General features: G+C 39.3%; 1 protein-coding gene across 1 annotated transcript; it reads right to left on the bottom strand.

Moving 5' to 3' along the window:
- Window positions 1-6,599: 6,599 nt before the first annotated feature.
- Actrt1 (actin related protein T1) lies at window positions 6,600-7,937 on the bottom strand. Its single transcript, XM_021153712.2, has one exon. The coding sequence runs from the start codon at window positions 7,824-7,826 to the stop codon at window positions 6,696-6,698; it is 1,131 nt and encodes a 376-aa protein (XP_021009371.1). The 5' UTR covers window positions 7,827-7,937; the 3' UTR covers window positions 6,600-6,695.
- Window positions 7,938-16,998: the final 9,061 nt, after the last annotated feature.

Below are 16,998 nucleotides of genomic sequence, written 5' to 3'. Positions count from 1 at the left end.
GAAACTCCTAGCTTGCTTCCAGTTTGTGGCTATTATGAATAAAGCTGCTATGAACATAGTTGAGCAAGTATATCTGTAGGATGGTAGAACATTTTTTCGGTGTATGTCCAGGAGTGGTATAGCTGAGTCTTGAGGTAGAACTATTACCAGTCTATTCAGAAAGTGCCAAAATGATTTCCAGAGTAGTTGTATAAATTTGCAATCCCACTAGCAGTGGAGGAGTTTTCCCCTTTCTCCACATCCTCAACAACATGTATTGTCCTTTCAGTTGTTAGTCTTAGCCATTCTGATGGATGTAAGGTGGAATATCAAGACTTATTTTGACTTACATTTCTCTGATGAATAATGGCTTTGAACATTTTAGAAATTCTTGCTTTTTAAAATTTTTATTAGATATTTTATTTATTTACATTTCAAATGGTATCCTCTTTCCTCATTTCCCCTCTGAAACCCCCTATCCCATCCTATCCTATCCTATCCATCCCTCCCCTCCGCTTCTATGAGGGTTTTCCTCCATCCATCCACCCACTCCCGCTTCCCCATCCTGGTATTCCCCTACACTGGGGCATTTGAGATTCCATGTTGAGAGTTCTCTGTTTAGCTCTGTACACTATTTTATAAATAGTGATTGTTGGTATCTCACTTCTTGAGTTCTTTTTTATTTATTAAATTATTCTGTTTATTTTCATTCCAGATGTTGTCCCTCCTTCCTGGACTCCCTCGCAGAGTACTTTACTTCTTTCCCATCCCCTTTGCCTCTGAGCCGATGCTTCACCACACACTCACACTCAACCAAACCCACTCCATCCCCTCCTGCATTCTTCTTCCCTGAGTCATCAAGTTTCTACAGAATTAGGCATATCCTCTCCCACTGAGGCTAGATAAGGAAGTCCTCTGCTGCCTATTTGATGGGAGCCATGGACCGGCCCATGTGTGTTCCTTGGTTGGTTACTTAGTTTCTGGGAACTCTGAGATGTTCAGATTAGTTGACACTATAGTTTTTCCTATGGGGTTGTCATCCTCTTCAGCTACTTCAATCCTTCCCCTAACTCTACCTTAGAGATCTACCAGCTCTCACTCCAATGGTTGGGTATAACTATCTAAATATGTCCCAGTCAGCTAGTAGAGCCTCTCAGAAGACAGCCTGTCTGCAAACACAACATGGCATCAGTATTAGTGTCAGGGTTTGATACCTGCACGTTGGATGGATCCCAACTTGGGCTGGTCACCGGATAGCCTTTCCTCTAATCTGTCCCATTTTGTCTCTGTATTTCCTTTAGATGAGAACAATTCTGGAGCAAAAAAAAAAAAAAAAAAAAAAATGAAGATGGGTGGGTGGCTGCATCCCTCCACTGGGGGCCTTTGTCTACCTACTGGAGGTGGTGCCTTCAGGTTCCATCTCCTCATGTTGGTCATTTCAGCTAAGTCATCTCCATTGAGACCTGAGAGGCTCTCACATCTTAAGTCTCTGGAACTGTCTAGAGTTTTACCCCACCCCAACCCCTTGTAGCAGCTGTAAAATTCCATTTATTCTCCTGGCCCTTTGTACTCCTCTCCTGTCTCCCTATCCCTGTCCCTTCCCCACTTTTCCCCTCCCCCTCCTTCCCCAGAGGTCTCTCCTTCCCTCTGCCTCTCATGATTATTTTGTCCCCACTTCTAAGTGGGATTGAAGCACCCTCACTTGGGCCTTTATTATTTTCATGGGTATTCTGAGCTTTTAGGCTAATATCCACTTATCACTGAGTACATACCATGAATCTGGGTTACCTCATTGACGGTGATATTTTATACATTTTGGTTATTACCCTTCTGACAGATGTAGGGTTAGTGAAAAAAAATTTCCCAATCTGTAAGCTGTCATTTTGTTCTGATGACAGTGTCTTTGACTTACAGTAGCTTTTCAATTCTGTAAGGTCCCATTTATTTACTCTTGACCTTTGTGTCTGAGCCATTGGTGTTCTGTTTAGGAAGTTGTTTCCTTTACTTACAAGTTCAAGGTTAATCTCCACTGAATGTTCTATTAGATTAAGTAGGTCTGGTTTTATGTTACTGTCTTTGATTGATTTAGACTTGAGTTTTATGCAGTCTTAAATTTTTTTTTCATGACAAAATATTGCTAGTAAAGCAACTGTCATGAATCTATCAATATTTCTTCAATCTGAAACATAATTATGTTTTAGTTTTTCTTTCTTGAAAACTTTGTATATGTTTACATTGTATCAGTTTTATAGATGAAATATCACCTCTACATCATGCCCTTATTTCTCATCATCCCTGAGACCAGTTAGTATTTTCCATTTGTGTACATCTGGAGAACTATCCACTCAAACATGGAGTGTCTACTAGTGACAGGCTACACTCCTATAGAAAAGCAACACTCCCTCATGCAACATAGGAACCAATTGCCCATAACTTATCAGGTAAGGGTGGCAGTGAAGGTCTACAGACTCATCCTCCACTTTCATGATAAAATTATGACTGGTGCAGGTCTCTCGTGGCTAACCTCAGCTGCCATGAAGTAATACACATTATGGCCAAGTCATGTTTAGAGGACAAATTTTCACAGCACTCCTATCTTCTGAAGCTTACAATTTTTTTTGTTTTCTTTTAGAATATTATTTTAATTAAAATAAAGTTTTTCATTCATTATGTTCTGACCATGGTTTCCCCTACCCAGTCAGGTGCTCCTAGATCTTTCCTATCTCCTAACTGTCCAACTCCAGGTTTTCTTTATCTCTGTGCATTTAGAAAATATTAAACCAAACAAAACAAAACAGAACAAAACAAACAACCCTCCAAAGCAAAACAAAAGAATCAGAATTAACAAGAACAGAATTTAAAAATATAAAAACAAAGAAAACAAAACACACACACACACACACACACACACACATGCGCATCCACACACTCACATAGGAGAAAACAAAACCAAACCAAAAACCTATAAAAACACACAATCAGAAACCATAATATATAATCAAATGGCCAGTGCAATAAATTAACAACAACAAAACCAAATAAAATAAAATAACCTTCCAAAACATTACATGACAAAAAGTCTACAAAAAACCATTGAGTTCATTTTGCTCTTGCCATCTATTACTGGGCATTGAGCCTACTTTTGAGTTTGTCTTATATACCAAGAGAGATTTCTTTGGAGAAACTAATTTTTCCTTTGCAAAGGGATGTCTATTGGAGATACTTTTTTTTTTTTTTTTTTTGATAATGGATGGGAGCTTGTGTCTACTTCCTCCCTTCAGTTCTAGAACCATACATTGCCTGTGAATGCCTGTGTGTGCTGCTACAGTCTCTGTGAATTCATAAGTGCAGCAGACCTGATGTGTTTGGAAGATGCTGTTTCCTTGGTTTTATCTACTCTTATCAGTTCTTAGAATCTGCCTCTTCCATATTTTCTCATCAGCATCATGCCCTCTTACTTATATATTTTTTATATCATACTGAGTCTGGTTGGTGATACCCATATACTAGCAGGTGAATGGTCATACACTGGAGCATGGCTAACATATGAGAATCCATACTCCTGAAGAAAATTAACAATCCACCAGTATATATCAACTGTAATTTTCGTTCACATAAGGATATAACCTCATAACCTCTTACCCCACGCAAAATGGAATATTGACCAACTTGATCTTGTGCAGAGTACAATAGCAGTCATGATCAATGGCACTGGTATACTTTCCAGAAGACCCTATTTCACAGCAATCTTCTGTGTACTTTAGGTCTTTTTTCTTTTCCTATTTCTTCTTTAATGCTTTTGTTTTCATAGTCCAGTCTTCATCCCCCTCCCAGTCCACCCTCCAACTGTTCCACATTCTACACCTCCTCCCCTCCTTTCCAGGAGGATGTCCCCATCCCCTGCCCAACCAGACCTCTCTACTCCCTGGGGCCACAAGTCTTTCAAGGGTTAGGTGCATCTTCTCTGAATGAATCTATACTCAGCAGTCCTCTGCTGTATATGTGTTGGGGGCCTCATATAAGCTGGTATATGGTGCCTTTTTGGTGGCTCAGTGACAGATCCCTGGGGTCGAGGCTAGTTGAAACTGCTGGTCTTCCTATAGGGTCAGCCTCCTCCTCAGCTTCTTCCAGCTTTTCCCTAATTCAATCATACAGTTTAGCAGCTTCTGTTCATTGATTGGATGAAAATATTTGCATCTGATTATTTCAGCTGTTTGTTGTACCTTTCTAAAGGCAGTCATGATAGGCCCCTGTTTGTAAGCACACTATAGCATCAGTATTAGTGTCAGGCCTTGAGGCCTCTCCCTGAGCTGGATCCCAATTTGGGCCAGTCACTGGACCTCCTTTCCCTCAGTCTCTTCATTTTTGTCCCTGCAGTTCTTTTAGATGGGAACAATTCTGGGTCAGAGTTTTTGACTCTGGGATGGCAACCCCATCCCTCCATGTGATGTCCTGTCTTTCCACTGGAGGAGGACTCTAAAAGTTCCCTGTGACCACTGTAGGGCATTGCATCTAAAGTTGCCCTTTGGATCCTAAAATTAGTTCATCCCCTCATTTGAAATGCTTTATGATCCTTGATTGTAGAAAGTGTTATAAAGATGTGCTATTTAGGACTGTACTCTATGGTCATTTATTTACTATACCTCCACCAGTTATGGGTCTTTGTATTATCTATTATTTACTATAAAAAGTATTTTCTCTTAGAAAATGAGAACTTTAATATATGCATATAACGTTAAATATTTAGAAAGCCATTTGATATTATACCCATTTTGTTTAATAGTATGCCCATTTAACAAAATAATAAGTTAGTTTTCCTCCATCAATACAAGCTGTTGTGGATATTTACTCTTGGTTGCATAGCTGATTTTGATGCTAATACTTTACTGCCAAGGACACCAAATGGATAGCACAGGAGAAAATAAAACTGGGACTAACCCATGAACTTTCTTCCTGGTGACTAGCTTTCATAGTACCACAAGGCAATAAACAGGCTCCTGAAGAAGAATAATTCTCAACAGGCTTATTCAGCCATAAACCTTGTGAGAAATGATAACTATTGATATGAAACATGCCCACTGATGCAATAGTAGGATGAAAGCCATGAGGGTAACCAGTAGTTTTCAGATTTAAAGCCTTATCTATGAGAACAAACTTGTGTTTATTACAGATAATCTGAAAAAGAACTTAAACAAGGAAAAACTATACTGTACTTTAAAAAAACCCATTCAAAAGTAATTAGTAACTCATGATGCTTACTCTCATACTTAGCATCAGTTGGCTACTTGACTCGCCTAGGAAAAGGAAACCTCGCTTCAGGAATTGCTGTTATAAGATTGCCCTGTGGGTGTGTTGGTGGGCCATTTTCTGAATTGCTACTTTCTGTAGAAAGCCCAGATGACTGTGGGTAGTACCATTCCTGAGCAGGTGGCCTTCTACTGTATAAGTAAAGTAACTCAGCAGGCCAGAAAGAGCAAGCCATTAATTAGTGTTTCTCTTTGATCTATGGTTCAGTTCCTGCCTCCAGGTTTCCATCTTGAACTCCTATCTTGGCTTTCCTTGATGCAAATGCTAACTTGTAAGATGTACTAAACCCCTTCCTTCACCAATTACTTTGTTCAGTCCTTTATCACAGCAATAGAAAGCAAACCAGAAAACGCATACTTTAAAACTTCTCTCCAAATAATTATATGAAATAAGTGTTAATTTATATTTATATATGAAAATAAGCAAAATTATATGTGTATGTAATTTTTACTCCTATGATAGCAGAAATGCCATTGTTTTCTTTACAGGAATAGATTCTTACTGCATCTCTCCATAATATTTGTGGAAAATACATAGTTACTGAAAATAAGTATTTATATATAATTTATTCAATAGTTACTTCATTGGAATATATTATCTATTTCTAGCATTCTACTTCCTAAGAAAATTATGAAATCACTATCCTTGAAACTAATACAAAAACTATTCATCTGGGAGGATAGTTAATCTTTTATAGAGCTTAAAGTTAATGGGAATTTATGAGCCCACCTATTTAGTTGCCTCACTTCTTAAAACAGCAGTAGAAATCAATTCAAAATATGTTTTGATCCATAGGAAGGTGTAGGGCAGTATTGTTACTTGTACTTCATTTAAAAGCTCCAATGTTTTCTTCGATGTTTTTGTGTGTACTGTGCACTAGGTTTTAGGAGAACGCATTTGAAACAGATTCATAGGATTCATCAACCAACTTTCTATGCTTAAGGTCCCAGAACCTTTTACTGCACACCTACTAAATACTCATTTGAACAATTTGCATGCTCTTTGTTGAATAAAGAACACACTAAAGAGACCTATAATAGAGGAAAGGTATATGTAATATAATAAATAAAAACAAACTTTGGATAACTGGAGAGATGACTTAAAGGGTGAGTGCAGAGAACAAGAGTGTGTCCCTCAGCATCCAAAACTGGTTAATCACAATCACTCCGAGGAAAAGGAATTTGATGCCCTCTTCTGACCTCCAAGGGCCCTTGCATTTGTGTGGTGCATATACATACACTTGGGCACACAAATAAAATAAAATTACTTTTGGAGCATAAATAATTAAAACACGAAATCAGTGACAGCTTATTTGTTTATTTCATTAAATGCCAAGGAATGATGTTTACTTCCCCACTAATACTCCTTGTCATCTTGTGTTTATAGTAGTTCCCAGAGTTCGGTGGTCCTTAAAAGCATTTTCTTTGAACCACAAATGGCCCATACTCGTTGAAGTCCTCAGCAGTAACCCACATCTGCTTGAATGTTGACATGGCTGTCATGACAGATCCACCAATCCAAGCCGAATAACATCTGTCTGAGGAAGCTGTGATCTTGATAGGTGTTCCCTCAAAAGCCAGATCTTCTAGTTCTTTCAGGAGTCTATCCTGAAGCCCGGGAAACATTGTGGTACCTCCAGAAAGCACAATCTCAGCAAACAGATTCTCCTGGATGTCAGTGTCACAGTTCATGATGCTGTTGCAGACCATTTTTGAGATTCCTAAATCATGAATGCCTAGATGGTCAGGTGTAAAAAGAACCTCAGGCACCTGGCACAGGTGGTCACTCATCTGGATAGTGTTCCCATCTGGCAGTGTGTATTTTCTTAGGAACTGCTGAAAATTCTTTTCTGTGTCTTTGTAGCCCAAGGAGACAGTACATAACTTCTCTTTAATATCATCCACCACTGCTTTGTTGAGGATGCAGGGGAAGGTGTAACCTTTAGCAAGAAGGAGTCGGGTGAGGTGTTCTGTGATATCTCTCCCTGCCACATATAGCTTGGTGATAGCATGAGGCAGAGAGTAGCCTTCATAGACGGGAACAGTGCAGGTGACCCCATCTCCACTGTCCAGGACCAGCCCAGTGATACAGGCAGAAGCACACAAGGCTCCTACTGCATGGTTGCAAAGATACAAGGCAGGCACGTTAAATTTCTCAAACATTATTTCTGTGGTCTTCTCTCGGGTTTCTTGTGGGTTCAAGGAGGGCTCAGTCATGAAAACTGGTTGTTCATTGGGTTTCACTCCTAGCTCCCACTCAAAAAGGTCCTTCCACAGTTTTTCCATGTCATCCCATCTAGTTACCAGTCCACGCTCAATAGGATAGTGTAGATATAAGCCATCGTACATGCACTGAGCTTCTTCTCCCACAAAGTACCTTTTCCGATTAGATCTTGCAGATGGTATGTTGAATTTTGGGTGCCCAACGACAGAGTTGATGACATGACGAGGTTCAATCTCTCCTGAAATTCCAACTTTACACAGTCCAGAACCATTGTCAAAAATCACAGCTGGATTATCTAATCTAGCTGGATCAAGCATGTCTGGATTTGATCTTTTACATATATGTCAGAAATAGGATGTTTAGTTGGACTACCCAGGGGAATAAAAGGCACCTCAGTTGTTCCTAGTCCATCTGAGTAGCAGGTCCTCAGTCCATGAATGTTGTCTCTTTCTGGTGAATTCAGGGATAGTTGTTCCTATGTCATAATGTAGCCATAGCAACAGCTGCATGCACTCAGAAGCAAGAGGTAAGATGGTTTGGGGGATGTCTCTGAGCCAACACTATTCATTTGGAGAAAGATGAAAAACTACATACAAGTCACCTCACCTCACAGCTTGTAAGTAGCCTATGATCTCATATGAGGGTCTTAGCTTTAGAATAAACTAAAGTTATATGTCCCAGAATGTTGGGAACAAAATAAAAGGGGGGCCCAGGGGGCACTGGGGGAAAGTGGGGAGGAAAAATATGCCATGTCTGGCCAGAGTTCCTGTACTCTGGGCAGGCAGACACAGGGAGACTGCCAGGTGCTTTTCTACTAGTCCCCAGGTGAGCATGCCTGAGCCACACATCAGGGGGTAGAGAAAGGAGAAGCCCCCAACCAGGGACCCCCCCAGAGCTACCTTTCTAAAGCCCCAGGGTTGCAGGAGAGGGGGAATAGGAGAAGCAGTTCACAACACTGCCCAGACTGCACAGCGGAACTTGAAGGAGCGGAGACTCTCTATGGTTTAAGAGCTTTATTATAGAAATGCAGGGTAAAGAGAGAAGGGAGAGAGAGAGAGAGAGAGAGAGAGAGAGAGAGAGAGAGAGAGAGAGAGAGAGAGAGAGAGAGAGAGAGAGAGAGAGAGAGAGAGAGAGAGAGAGAGAGAGAGAGAGAGAGAGAGAGAGAGAGAGAGAGAGAAGATTCTCTATGGTTTAAGAGCTTTAATGGTTTAAGAGCTTTATTATAGAAATTCAGGGGAAAGAGCGAAGGGAGAGAGAGAAGGCTAGAGAGAAAGAGAGGAGAGGAGAAGACAAAGAGAAAGGGAAGAGGAGAGAGAAGTGAGAGGTAAGAGGTCAAAGGAGTGAGAGAGAGAGTAAAAGAGCATGGTGGGGGCTGAGCACCCCTTTTTATGGTCTTCACTGTTGCTAGGTAACTGGGGAGGAGTTTAGCCTGAAGGTCAGAAGCTTGGGCCATTGCCTACTTGACTACTGACCATACTCTTGTGTGGACTGTGGGAGGTGGTACCTTAGGCAGGGGCTGGAGTTCCAGGAGCATGAGGGAATGCCTACCGTGTCATATAAGTGAATTATGACCATTGGGGTTAAGACCTCAGCTCGACTGGAGACCAGTCTGCAATTCCCCACACCAGAATTAAGTATTTTCTTTCTTTTTAATGTTTGTTTTTATTAAAAGTGTATTTTTTGCTCATACAATATATCACAATTTAAGTTTCTCTTCCCTCTATACCTCCTAGCTTCCCCCAACCTTCCTATTCCTCCAGAACCATCCTCCTCCATTTCTTCTTCAGAAAACATCAGGTCTTTCAGAGATGACAGCCAGACTGGTCAAAACAATATACAGAAAGACAAGGTGAGAGGCTTCATACTGAGGCTGAACATAGCAACCCAATAGGAAGAAAAGGGTCTCAAGAGCAGGTAAAAGAGTTAGAGATGCACTCACTCACACTGTTAGTTATACAAGAACACAAAAGATCTATAACATATAGGCAGAGGACCTAGTGCAGATGCATGCAGGTCCAGTGCTTGCCATTTCTGTCTCTGTTAGCCCATGTGATTCGGTGGGCTGTGTTATCCTAAAGACTATAGAAGTCAGAAGGGTTATATCAGATTGCAATCACACTAGCAATGGAGGAGTGTTCCTCTTTCTCCACATCCATGCCAGCATCTGCTGTCACCTGAGTTTTTGATCTTAGCCATTTTGACTAGTGTGAGGTGGAATCTCAGGATTGTTTTAATTTGCATTTCCCTGATGATTAAGGATGTTGAACATTTTTTAGGTGCTTCTCAGCTATTAGGTATTCCTCAGTTGAGAAGTCTTTGTTTACTTCTGTACCCCATTTTTAATAGAGTATTTGTTTCTCTGGATTCTAACTTTTTGAGTTCTTACTATATATTAGATATTAGCCGTCTATCAGATATAGGATTCATGAAGATCTTTTCCCAATCTGTTGGTGGTCTTTTTGTCTTATTGACACTGTCCTTTGCCTTACAGAAGCTTTGTAATTTTATGATGTCCCATTTGTCAATTCTTGGTCTTCAAGCATAAGATGTTAGTGCTCTGTTCAGGAACCTTTCTTAAATACCTGTCCATGTATTTGAGGCTCTTCCCCACTTTTTCTTTTAGTAGTTTCAGTGTATATGGTTTTATCTGGAGGTCCTTGATTCATTTGGATTTGAGGGTTGTACAAGTGGATAAGAATGGATCAGTTTGCATTATTCTAGGTGCTGACCTCCAGTTGAACTAGCACTATTTGTTGAAAATGCAGTCTTTTTCCCACTAGATGGTTTTAGCTCCTTTGTTAAATATCAAGGGATCACCAGTGTTTGGGTTCAATTCTGGGTCTTCAATTCTATTCCATTGATCTTCTTGCAAGTCTCTGTACCAATACAAGGCCATTTCTATCATTACTGCTCCATAGTACAGCTTGAGGTCAGAGATGGTGAGTCACCCAGAAATTCTTTTATTATTGAGAATATTTTGCTATCCTGGGTTTTTTATTCTAAAGAAATTTGCAAATTGCTCATTCTAACTCTATGAAGAATTGTGTTGCAATTTTGATGGGGATTGCATTGAATCTGTAGATTGCTTTTGGCACGATGGCCTTTTTTTTTTTTTTTTTTTTTTTTTTTTTTTTTTTACTATATTAATCCTGTCAATCCATGAACATAGGAGATCTTTCCATCTTCTGTGATCTTCAATTTCTTTAACCAGAGACTTGAAGTTCTTGTTGTACATATCTTTCACTTGTTTGGTTAGATTCACACCAAGATATTTTATATTGTTTGTGACTCTTGTGAAGGGTGTCATTTCCCTAATATCTTTCTCAGCCCGTTTATTCTTTGAGTATAGGAAGGCTATTGATTTGAGTTAATTTTATATCCAGCCACTTTGGTGAAGTTGTTTATCATCTGTAGGAGTTTTCTGGTGGAGTTTTTATTAAAATTCTTTGAAATATCAGGAAATCAAAGTCTATACCTAGATGTGGGGCATTGGGCTATATACAGACAGTCTGGTCTCCAGTTGAGCTGAGGTGTAGAACCCTGGGACCCAGTGTTGATAATTCACCTACACGGGACAGGAGTTCTCTCATGTCTCCTGGTCCCTGGCTCCTGTCAAAGTTACCGCCCCTCACAGTCCCCACAAGACAAGCATGGCTAGTAGTCCTGAAGGCAATGTCCCAAGCTTCTGAAATTTAGACTAAACTCCTCCCCAGTTACCTAGCAACAGTAAAGATAACAGCACCCCATAAGAAGGGCTGTTTGGCCCCTCCTCACTCTCTTGCTCTATTACTCTTACTCCACTTACTCCCCTTATACTCTTCTTACTTTCTCCTCTCCTCTTCTCATTCTCTTCCTCTCTCTCCCTCTTACTCTCTAGCCTTTCTTCTCTCTCTCCCTTTCCCCTTTGTCTCCCTTTGGCCATGGCTGTTCTCTCTCTCTCTCTCTCTCTCCCCTCTCTCCCTTCTCTCCTTTCTCCCTGCCTCTCTACAATAAAGCTCTAAAACCATAAACTATCTCCTAGACTCAAGGTCTGCTACACTTATTCTCACCTGCGTGGGAACCTCTTTGCCTCAGCCCTCTCTCCTAAAACCCTGGTTTTGGGGGCTGCCCCTTGTCCACCCCCTGTCTAGTAGGATCAGTGGCTTAAATGCCTACCCATGGTGGAGTGGAAAGCGTCTGGCAGCCCCCCTCCCCCATGTCTGCCTGCCCAGAGCACAGAAGGAACTCTGGCCAGATGTGGGATATCCTCCCTCCCCCCTCTTTCCCCTATACCCCCTTTTAGTCCCCACACCTATATATAGCGATAGCAATATACACCAAAACAGTAGGCAACAGAAAATTAAGTGGAGAGAAACTTGAAGCAATCCCACTAAAATCAGGGACTAGATAAGGCTGCCCACTCTCTCCCTATATATTCAATATAGTACTCTTTTCTTGTAGAACAACTCAGTCAGAGGTCAAGGGAAGAGAATTTGAATTAGTCAGCTTGGAGAGCAGTTTGAGCCAGAAGAGCCAAGTTGAACCAGCCAGCCAGAGTTCAGAAACAGCTTTAAAGGATTAATTCTAGCAGTAAATCTCTGAGACTACAATTTTGTCTGGCAAATAAAAATTATTTTCACATTGCTACTTCTTGACGAAGAACTAATCCCCTTTTATCTCTTCTTATATGAGTTTCTTTTAATTGCTCATGTCTAAAGGAAATATGGGGACAAAGTGTGGAGCAGACACTGAAGGAAAGGCCATCCAGAGACTGCCCCACATGGGGATCCATCCTGGCTCTGGGAATGCCAGAGCCAGGAACTGGTTATAGGTGAGTTTATGAGCAGGGGAGGGGGGAAGGCATAGGGGGCTTCAGATGGAAACTAGGAAAGGGATAATATTTGAAATGTAAATAAAGAAAATATCAAATAAAAAAAGACAGAAAGAAAAGAAAAATCATAAGGGATGAAGTTTACTAATATCTCTTTCAGTGAATTTGAAAGTGCAATATATTTTCAACATATAAATTTTCTGAATATGTGTTAGATAATATAAAATTTATATATTTTATATCATAGTATATAATATACACTAATGTTGGCAATGGTTCACAAACTGTATTATACATGGTATAATATATATAATATTATATATATATAATATTATATATATATAATCTCTAATACCGTAAACCTATATGAATATGTAATATATTAAATATAGAGTTTGTTATAAATTCTTGCATATATATATACATATACATATGCACATATGTAGGGACATAAAATTCCATATATATGCATACATACATATGTTTGTATATATGTAAGTATTTGTTAATTTAGAAAACTATAACACAATTGTTTTTGTTGTAGTTACAATGTCATAATATCCACCATCTTAAATCTTTTAAATTCTATAGGAATTAACTCTATTTATGCTTTTTTACTGATTTTTTTTTGATGCGGTGTCACCTTTTAATTTAACAAATGTAATAAGTTCCCCAATCCCAGGGGTTATGAATTCTTGATCCTTATGGTTTGAGTAGGTTACACATTTGTGGAGCAGTGTAATCCACTCAAATCCAGTCAGAGAACAGCTGTTTGCCATAATAGCATTTTTTTTTTAATTATTGCAAAACAAGCACATTTGTATAACTATCTCTAAGTCTACATTGCTACCTCTATGGAACTGAAGAGAAGGCAGAAAGCATGTACAATCCAAAAGATTGGGAGAAGTCCTACAAAATATTAACTTTGGGGCATAACACAGCCACTGCAATCTTGAACTCACTGCAGTTAAGGTTACCTCCATTGGATCTGAAAAAGAAAGGGCTTGTCATAATCAGTTATCATTATGTACATAAAAGTTTAATTGCTCTCACCCTCTACCCTCTGTTATCTCCATTTCATCTCTGTCAACTCTCCCTCCTCCCTATAGATTTCTTTCCACATTAATGGCTTTTTTCTTTTCTTAGTGACCCATTATGTTTAATAAGGTTTATGTGTGTTTTAATGAATTTGGGGCTATCCATTCATGCTTGATAGGCTCTCCAGTGTGGACACAACTGAAAATAATGACTCATCCACTATCACAAACTTTTATTAACTAATATTTCAGCATGAAGGGATAGGACACCTATTTGCTCTTTCTCTACCCCTAATAATGACTGATTATGACAAGCCCTTTCTTTTTCAAACCCAATGGAGGTAACCATAACTGCAATGAGTTCAAGATTGCAGTGGCTGTGTTTTACCCCAAAGTTAACATTTTGTAGGTCTTCTCCCAATCTTTTAGATTATACATGCTTTCTGTCTTCTCTTCAGTTCCATAGAGGTAGCAATGTAGACTTAGAGATAGTTATACAAATATCTTGTTACGGGTAAACACTCAGCTGTTACTGTTTCTTAGCACCTGAGTATCCATGAATCTCCGCATTCAAACCCCTTAAATACAGACATGCCTCCCTGAATAAGAGAGACAGAATACCATTAACATTAGAAACAAAGATACTTTAGAAGCAGTTTGATGATGTGTCACCCTTTAATTTAACAAATGTAATAAGTTCCCCAATCCCAGGGGTTATGAATTCTTCATCCTTATGGTTTTGAGTGGGTTACACATTTGTGGAGCAGTGTAATCCACTCAAATTCAGTCAGAGAACAGCTGTTTACCAGAACAGCATTTTTTTTGTCATTATTGCAAAACAAGCACATTTTGCCTGATATGTTGGTATGGAAGTTCATAAAATTCACAGCTGGATAAATACTTACTGCTTTCCTCTACTCATAGACCCTATAGCCCATTAACAACTATGAATATTAGTCACAAGGATGGAACATCCAAGACTCTATGCTCTTCTTAGAAGATATCTACAGTTGACAGGTAACTTAACTGTCAACTTGTCACAACCTAGAGTCACTTGGGGAAGACATTTTTATCATGATGTCACACTGTCCTGGAACTTTCTCTAGATTGGGCTAGACTTAAAGTCACAGAGATTCACTAACCTCTGCTTCCCTAGTGCTGGGATTAAGGACATGAACCATCACTTCCAGCTTTGGGAAGAGCTTGTTAATTGAGGATTGAGTATGAATCAGTTTGGCCTGTGAGGCTTCACCTTGTTTGTTAATTTATGTTGAAAGTTCAGCCCAATGGGGCCAGCACCATTTGTTAGGCTTGATTTTGATCTATATAAGAAAAGAGAAAGCAAGCAATAAAGGAAGCTGGCATGTGTATATTTCCCTATGCTCCTGACTGTACAATATGTGACTAGCTACATTGACTTCTTGCTATAGTAACTTCTAATATGATGCACTGTAAGTTGAAATAAATCCCTTTCTCCCATAAATTGCTTTTTCTTGGGGTATTTATTACAGCATCAGAAATTAAATTAGACAGCAACAAAGAGGGATGAGTAGATCCTGTCTCATTATAGGGACATCTAGATTTATTAACAACTTACACAGCAATATCCTTCTTATACTGTTATTATTTCATAAACCATAATTCTAGAAACAACAGTATCAAGGCATGCAGGGTATTTTCATTATAACTATTATTTGTTATCCTTTTCTCATATATTGCATCCTAACTATAGTTTCTCCTCCCTACACTCCCTCCATTCCATCATCCAACCTCTCCTCTCTCCCAAATCCACTCCTCTTCCATTTCCCTTTAGAAATAATCAGGCCTCCCAGGGTCATCAAGAACAGCATAATAAGTTACAATAAGTCTAGGCACAAACCCTCATGTCAAGGCTGAATAGACAAATTAGAAAGAATAAAAGGGGTACTAAAAGCAGGCAAAAGAATTAGACAATTTGATTTTTCACTGTTAGGAGTCCCACGTGAACACTAAGCTATACAACATATATGTAGATGAGCTAACTCAGACCCATATAGACTCCCTTATTGTCATTCCAGTCTCTGTAAGCCCCTATGAGTCCTGCCCAGTTGATTCTTTGGGCCTTTCCCTTGTGGTGTCCTTGACCCCTCTGGCTCCTGAGTTCTTCCTTCCATTCTTCCTCAAGGTTCCCTGAGCTCTGTCTAAAACATCCCCGCTACAATTTTTCCTGTCTATTATTTTTAAATAATATTTTCATTGGGTTATAAAGTAGTTGGTTTTACATGGCTTCCTCATATAACTTATTCACTGTTAACCCAACCCTGGACACATTATCCTACTACCTGCATAAACTTTTGACCACAGTATTCCTCCTCTATTAATCATATTACTGTGTTCTACTATATACTCTTCCTACTTTTATTGCATTATATTATACCCTTAAGATGCCCTTTCTAGTCTAGTTTTCACATTTACTCTAGGTTAAATATATAAATGAATATTTCAAAGCTACGAACAATAAAAGGGAACATGCTGTGTTTGTTTATCTGGATATAGTTTATTTCACTCTTTATAATTTTTTCCAAGTTCTATGTATTTACTTGTACATTTCCTTTTTTCACAGCTGAACAAAATTCCTAGTTATGGAAAACATTTTTCATTATCCATTTATCTGTTGACACCTAGGCTGATTCTGCCCCTTATTGAAAATAGATTCATATCTCTTAGAACATACATTGATTATAGTATGTATTCTCTTTATTCATCCCAGGTGGTTCCCATCTTCCTCACATTTGAATTTATCTCCTTCTGTCTCTCATCAGGAAAGAACAGGATTCTAAGAGACAGCAGATCATAAAAACAAATATAAGATATAAAATTATACTAAATTTGGACAAGAAAACCCACAGAGAGAAAAGATCTCCAAGAGACCCACTCATTCATTCACCACTGGGGAAGCCAATAAAAATACTAAACTGAAGGTGTAATATGTATGCAGAGGACCTACTACAGAAGTGGGCAATCCTGTGCATGCTGCTACAGTCTTTCTGAGTTCATATGAGCCTTGCTGATTTGATTTAGGGAGCCTGAACACCTGGTATTCTCCATCTGCTCTAGCTCTTGCACTCATTATTTCTTCTTCTGCAGGAATCCCTAAGCTCCAAAGTGAGGGATTTTATAGAGACATGCCATCTAGAGCTGGAGGTTTCAAGGTCAATCTGTTCAATGTCTGGCTGTGGGTCTCTGAATTTGTTCTCATCTGCTGCGGGAGGAAGCTTCTCTGATAATGACAAGATTTCATTTTATTGCTACAATTCTTTTTTTTTTGATTTTTAATATTTTTATTACATATTTTCCTCAATTACATTTCCAATGCTATCCCAAAAGTCCCCCATAGCGCCCCCCAATTCCCTACCCACCCATTCCCATTCTTTTGGACCTGGCATTCCCCTATATTGGGGCATATAAAGTTTGCAAGTCCAATGGGCCTCTCTTTCCATTGATGGCCGACTAGGTCATCTTTCGATACATATGCAGCTATAGACAAGAGCTCCAGGGTTCTGGTTAGTACATCATGTTGTTCCAACAATAGGGTTGCAGATAACTTTAGCTTCTTGGGTACTTTCTCTAGCTTCTCCATTGGGAGCCCTGTGAAACATCCAA

This window comes from Mus caroli, unplaced genomic scaffold (genome assembly GCF_978045245.1).
Source record: "Mus caroli unplaced genomic scaffold, Mus_caroli_1 scaffold_5, whole genome shotgun sequence".
Classification (NCBI taxonomy): Eukaryota; Metazoa; Chordata; class Mammalia; order Rodentia; family Muridae; genus Mus; species Mus caroli.
This window is presented reverse-complemented; position numbering and strand designations above follow the sequence as displayed.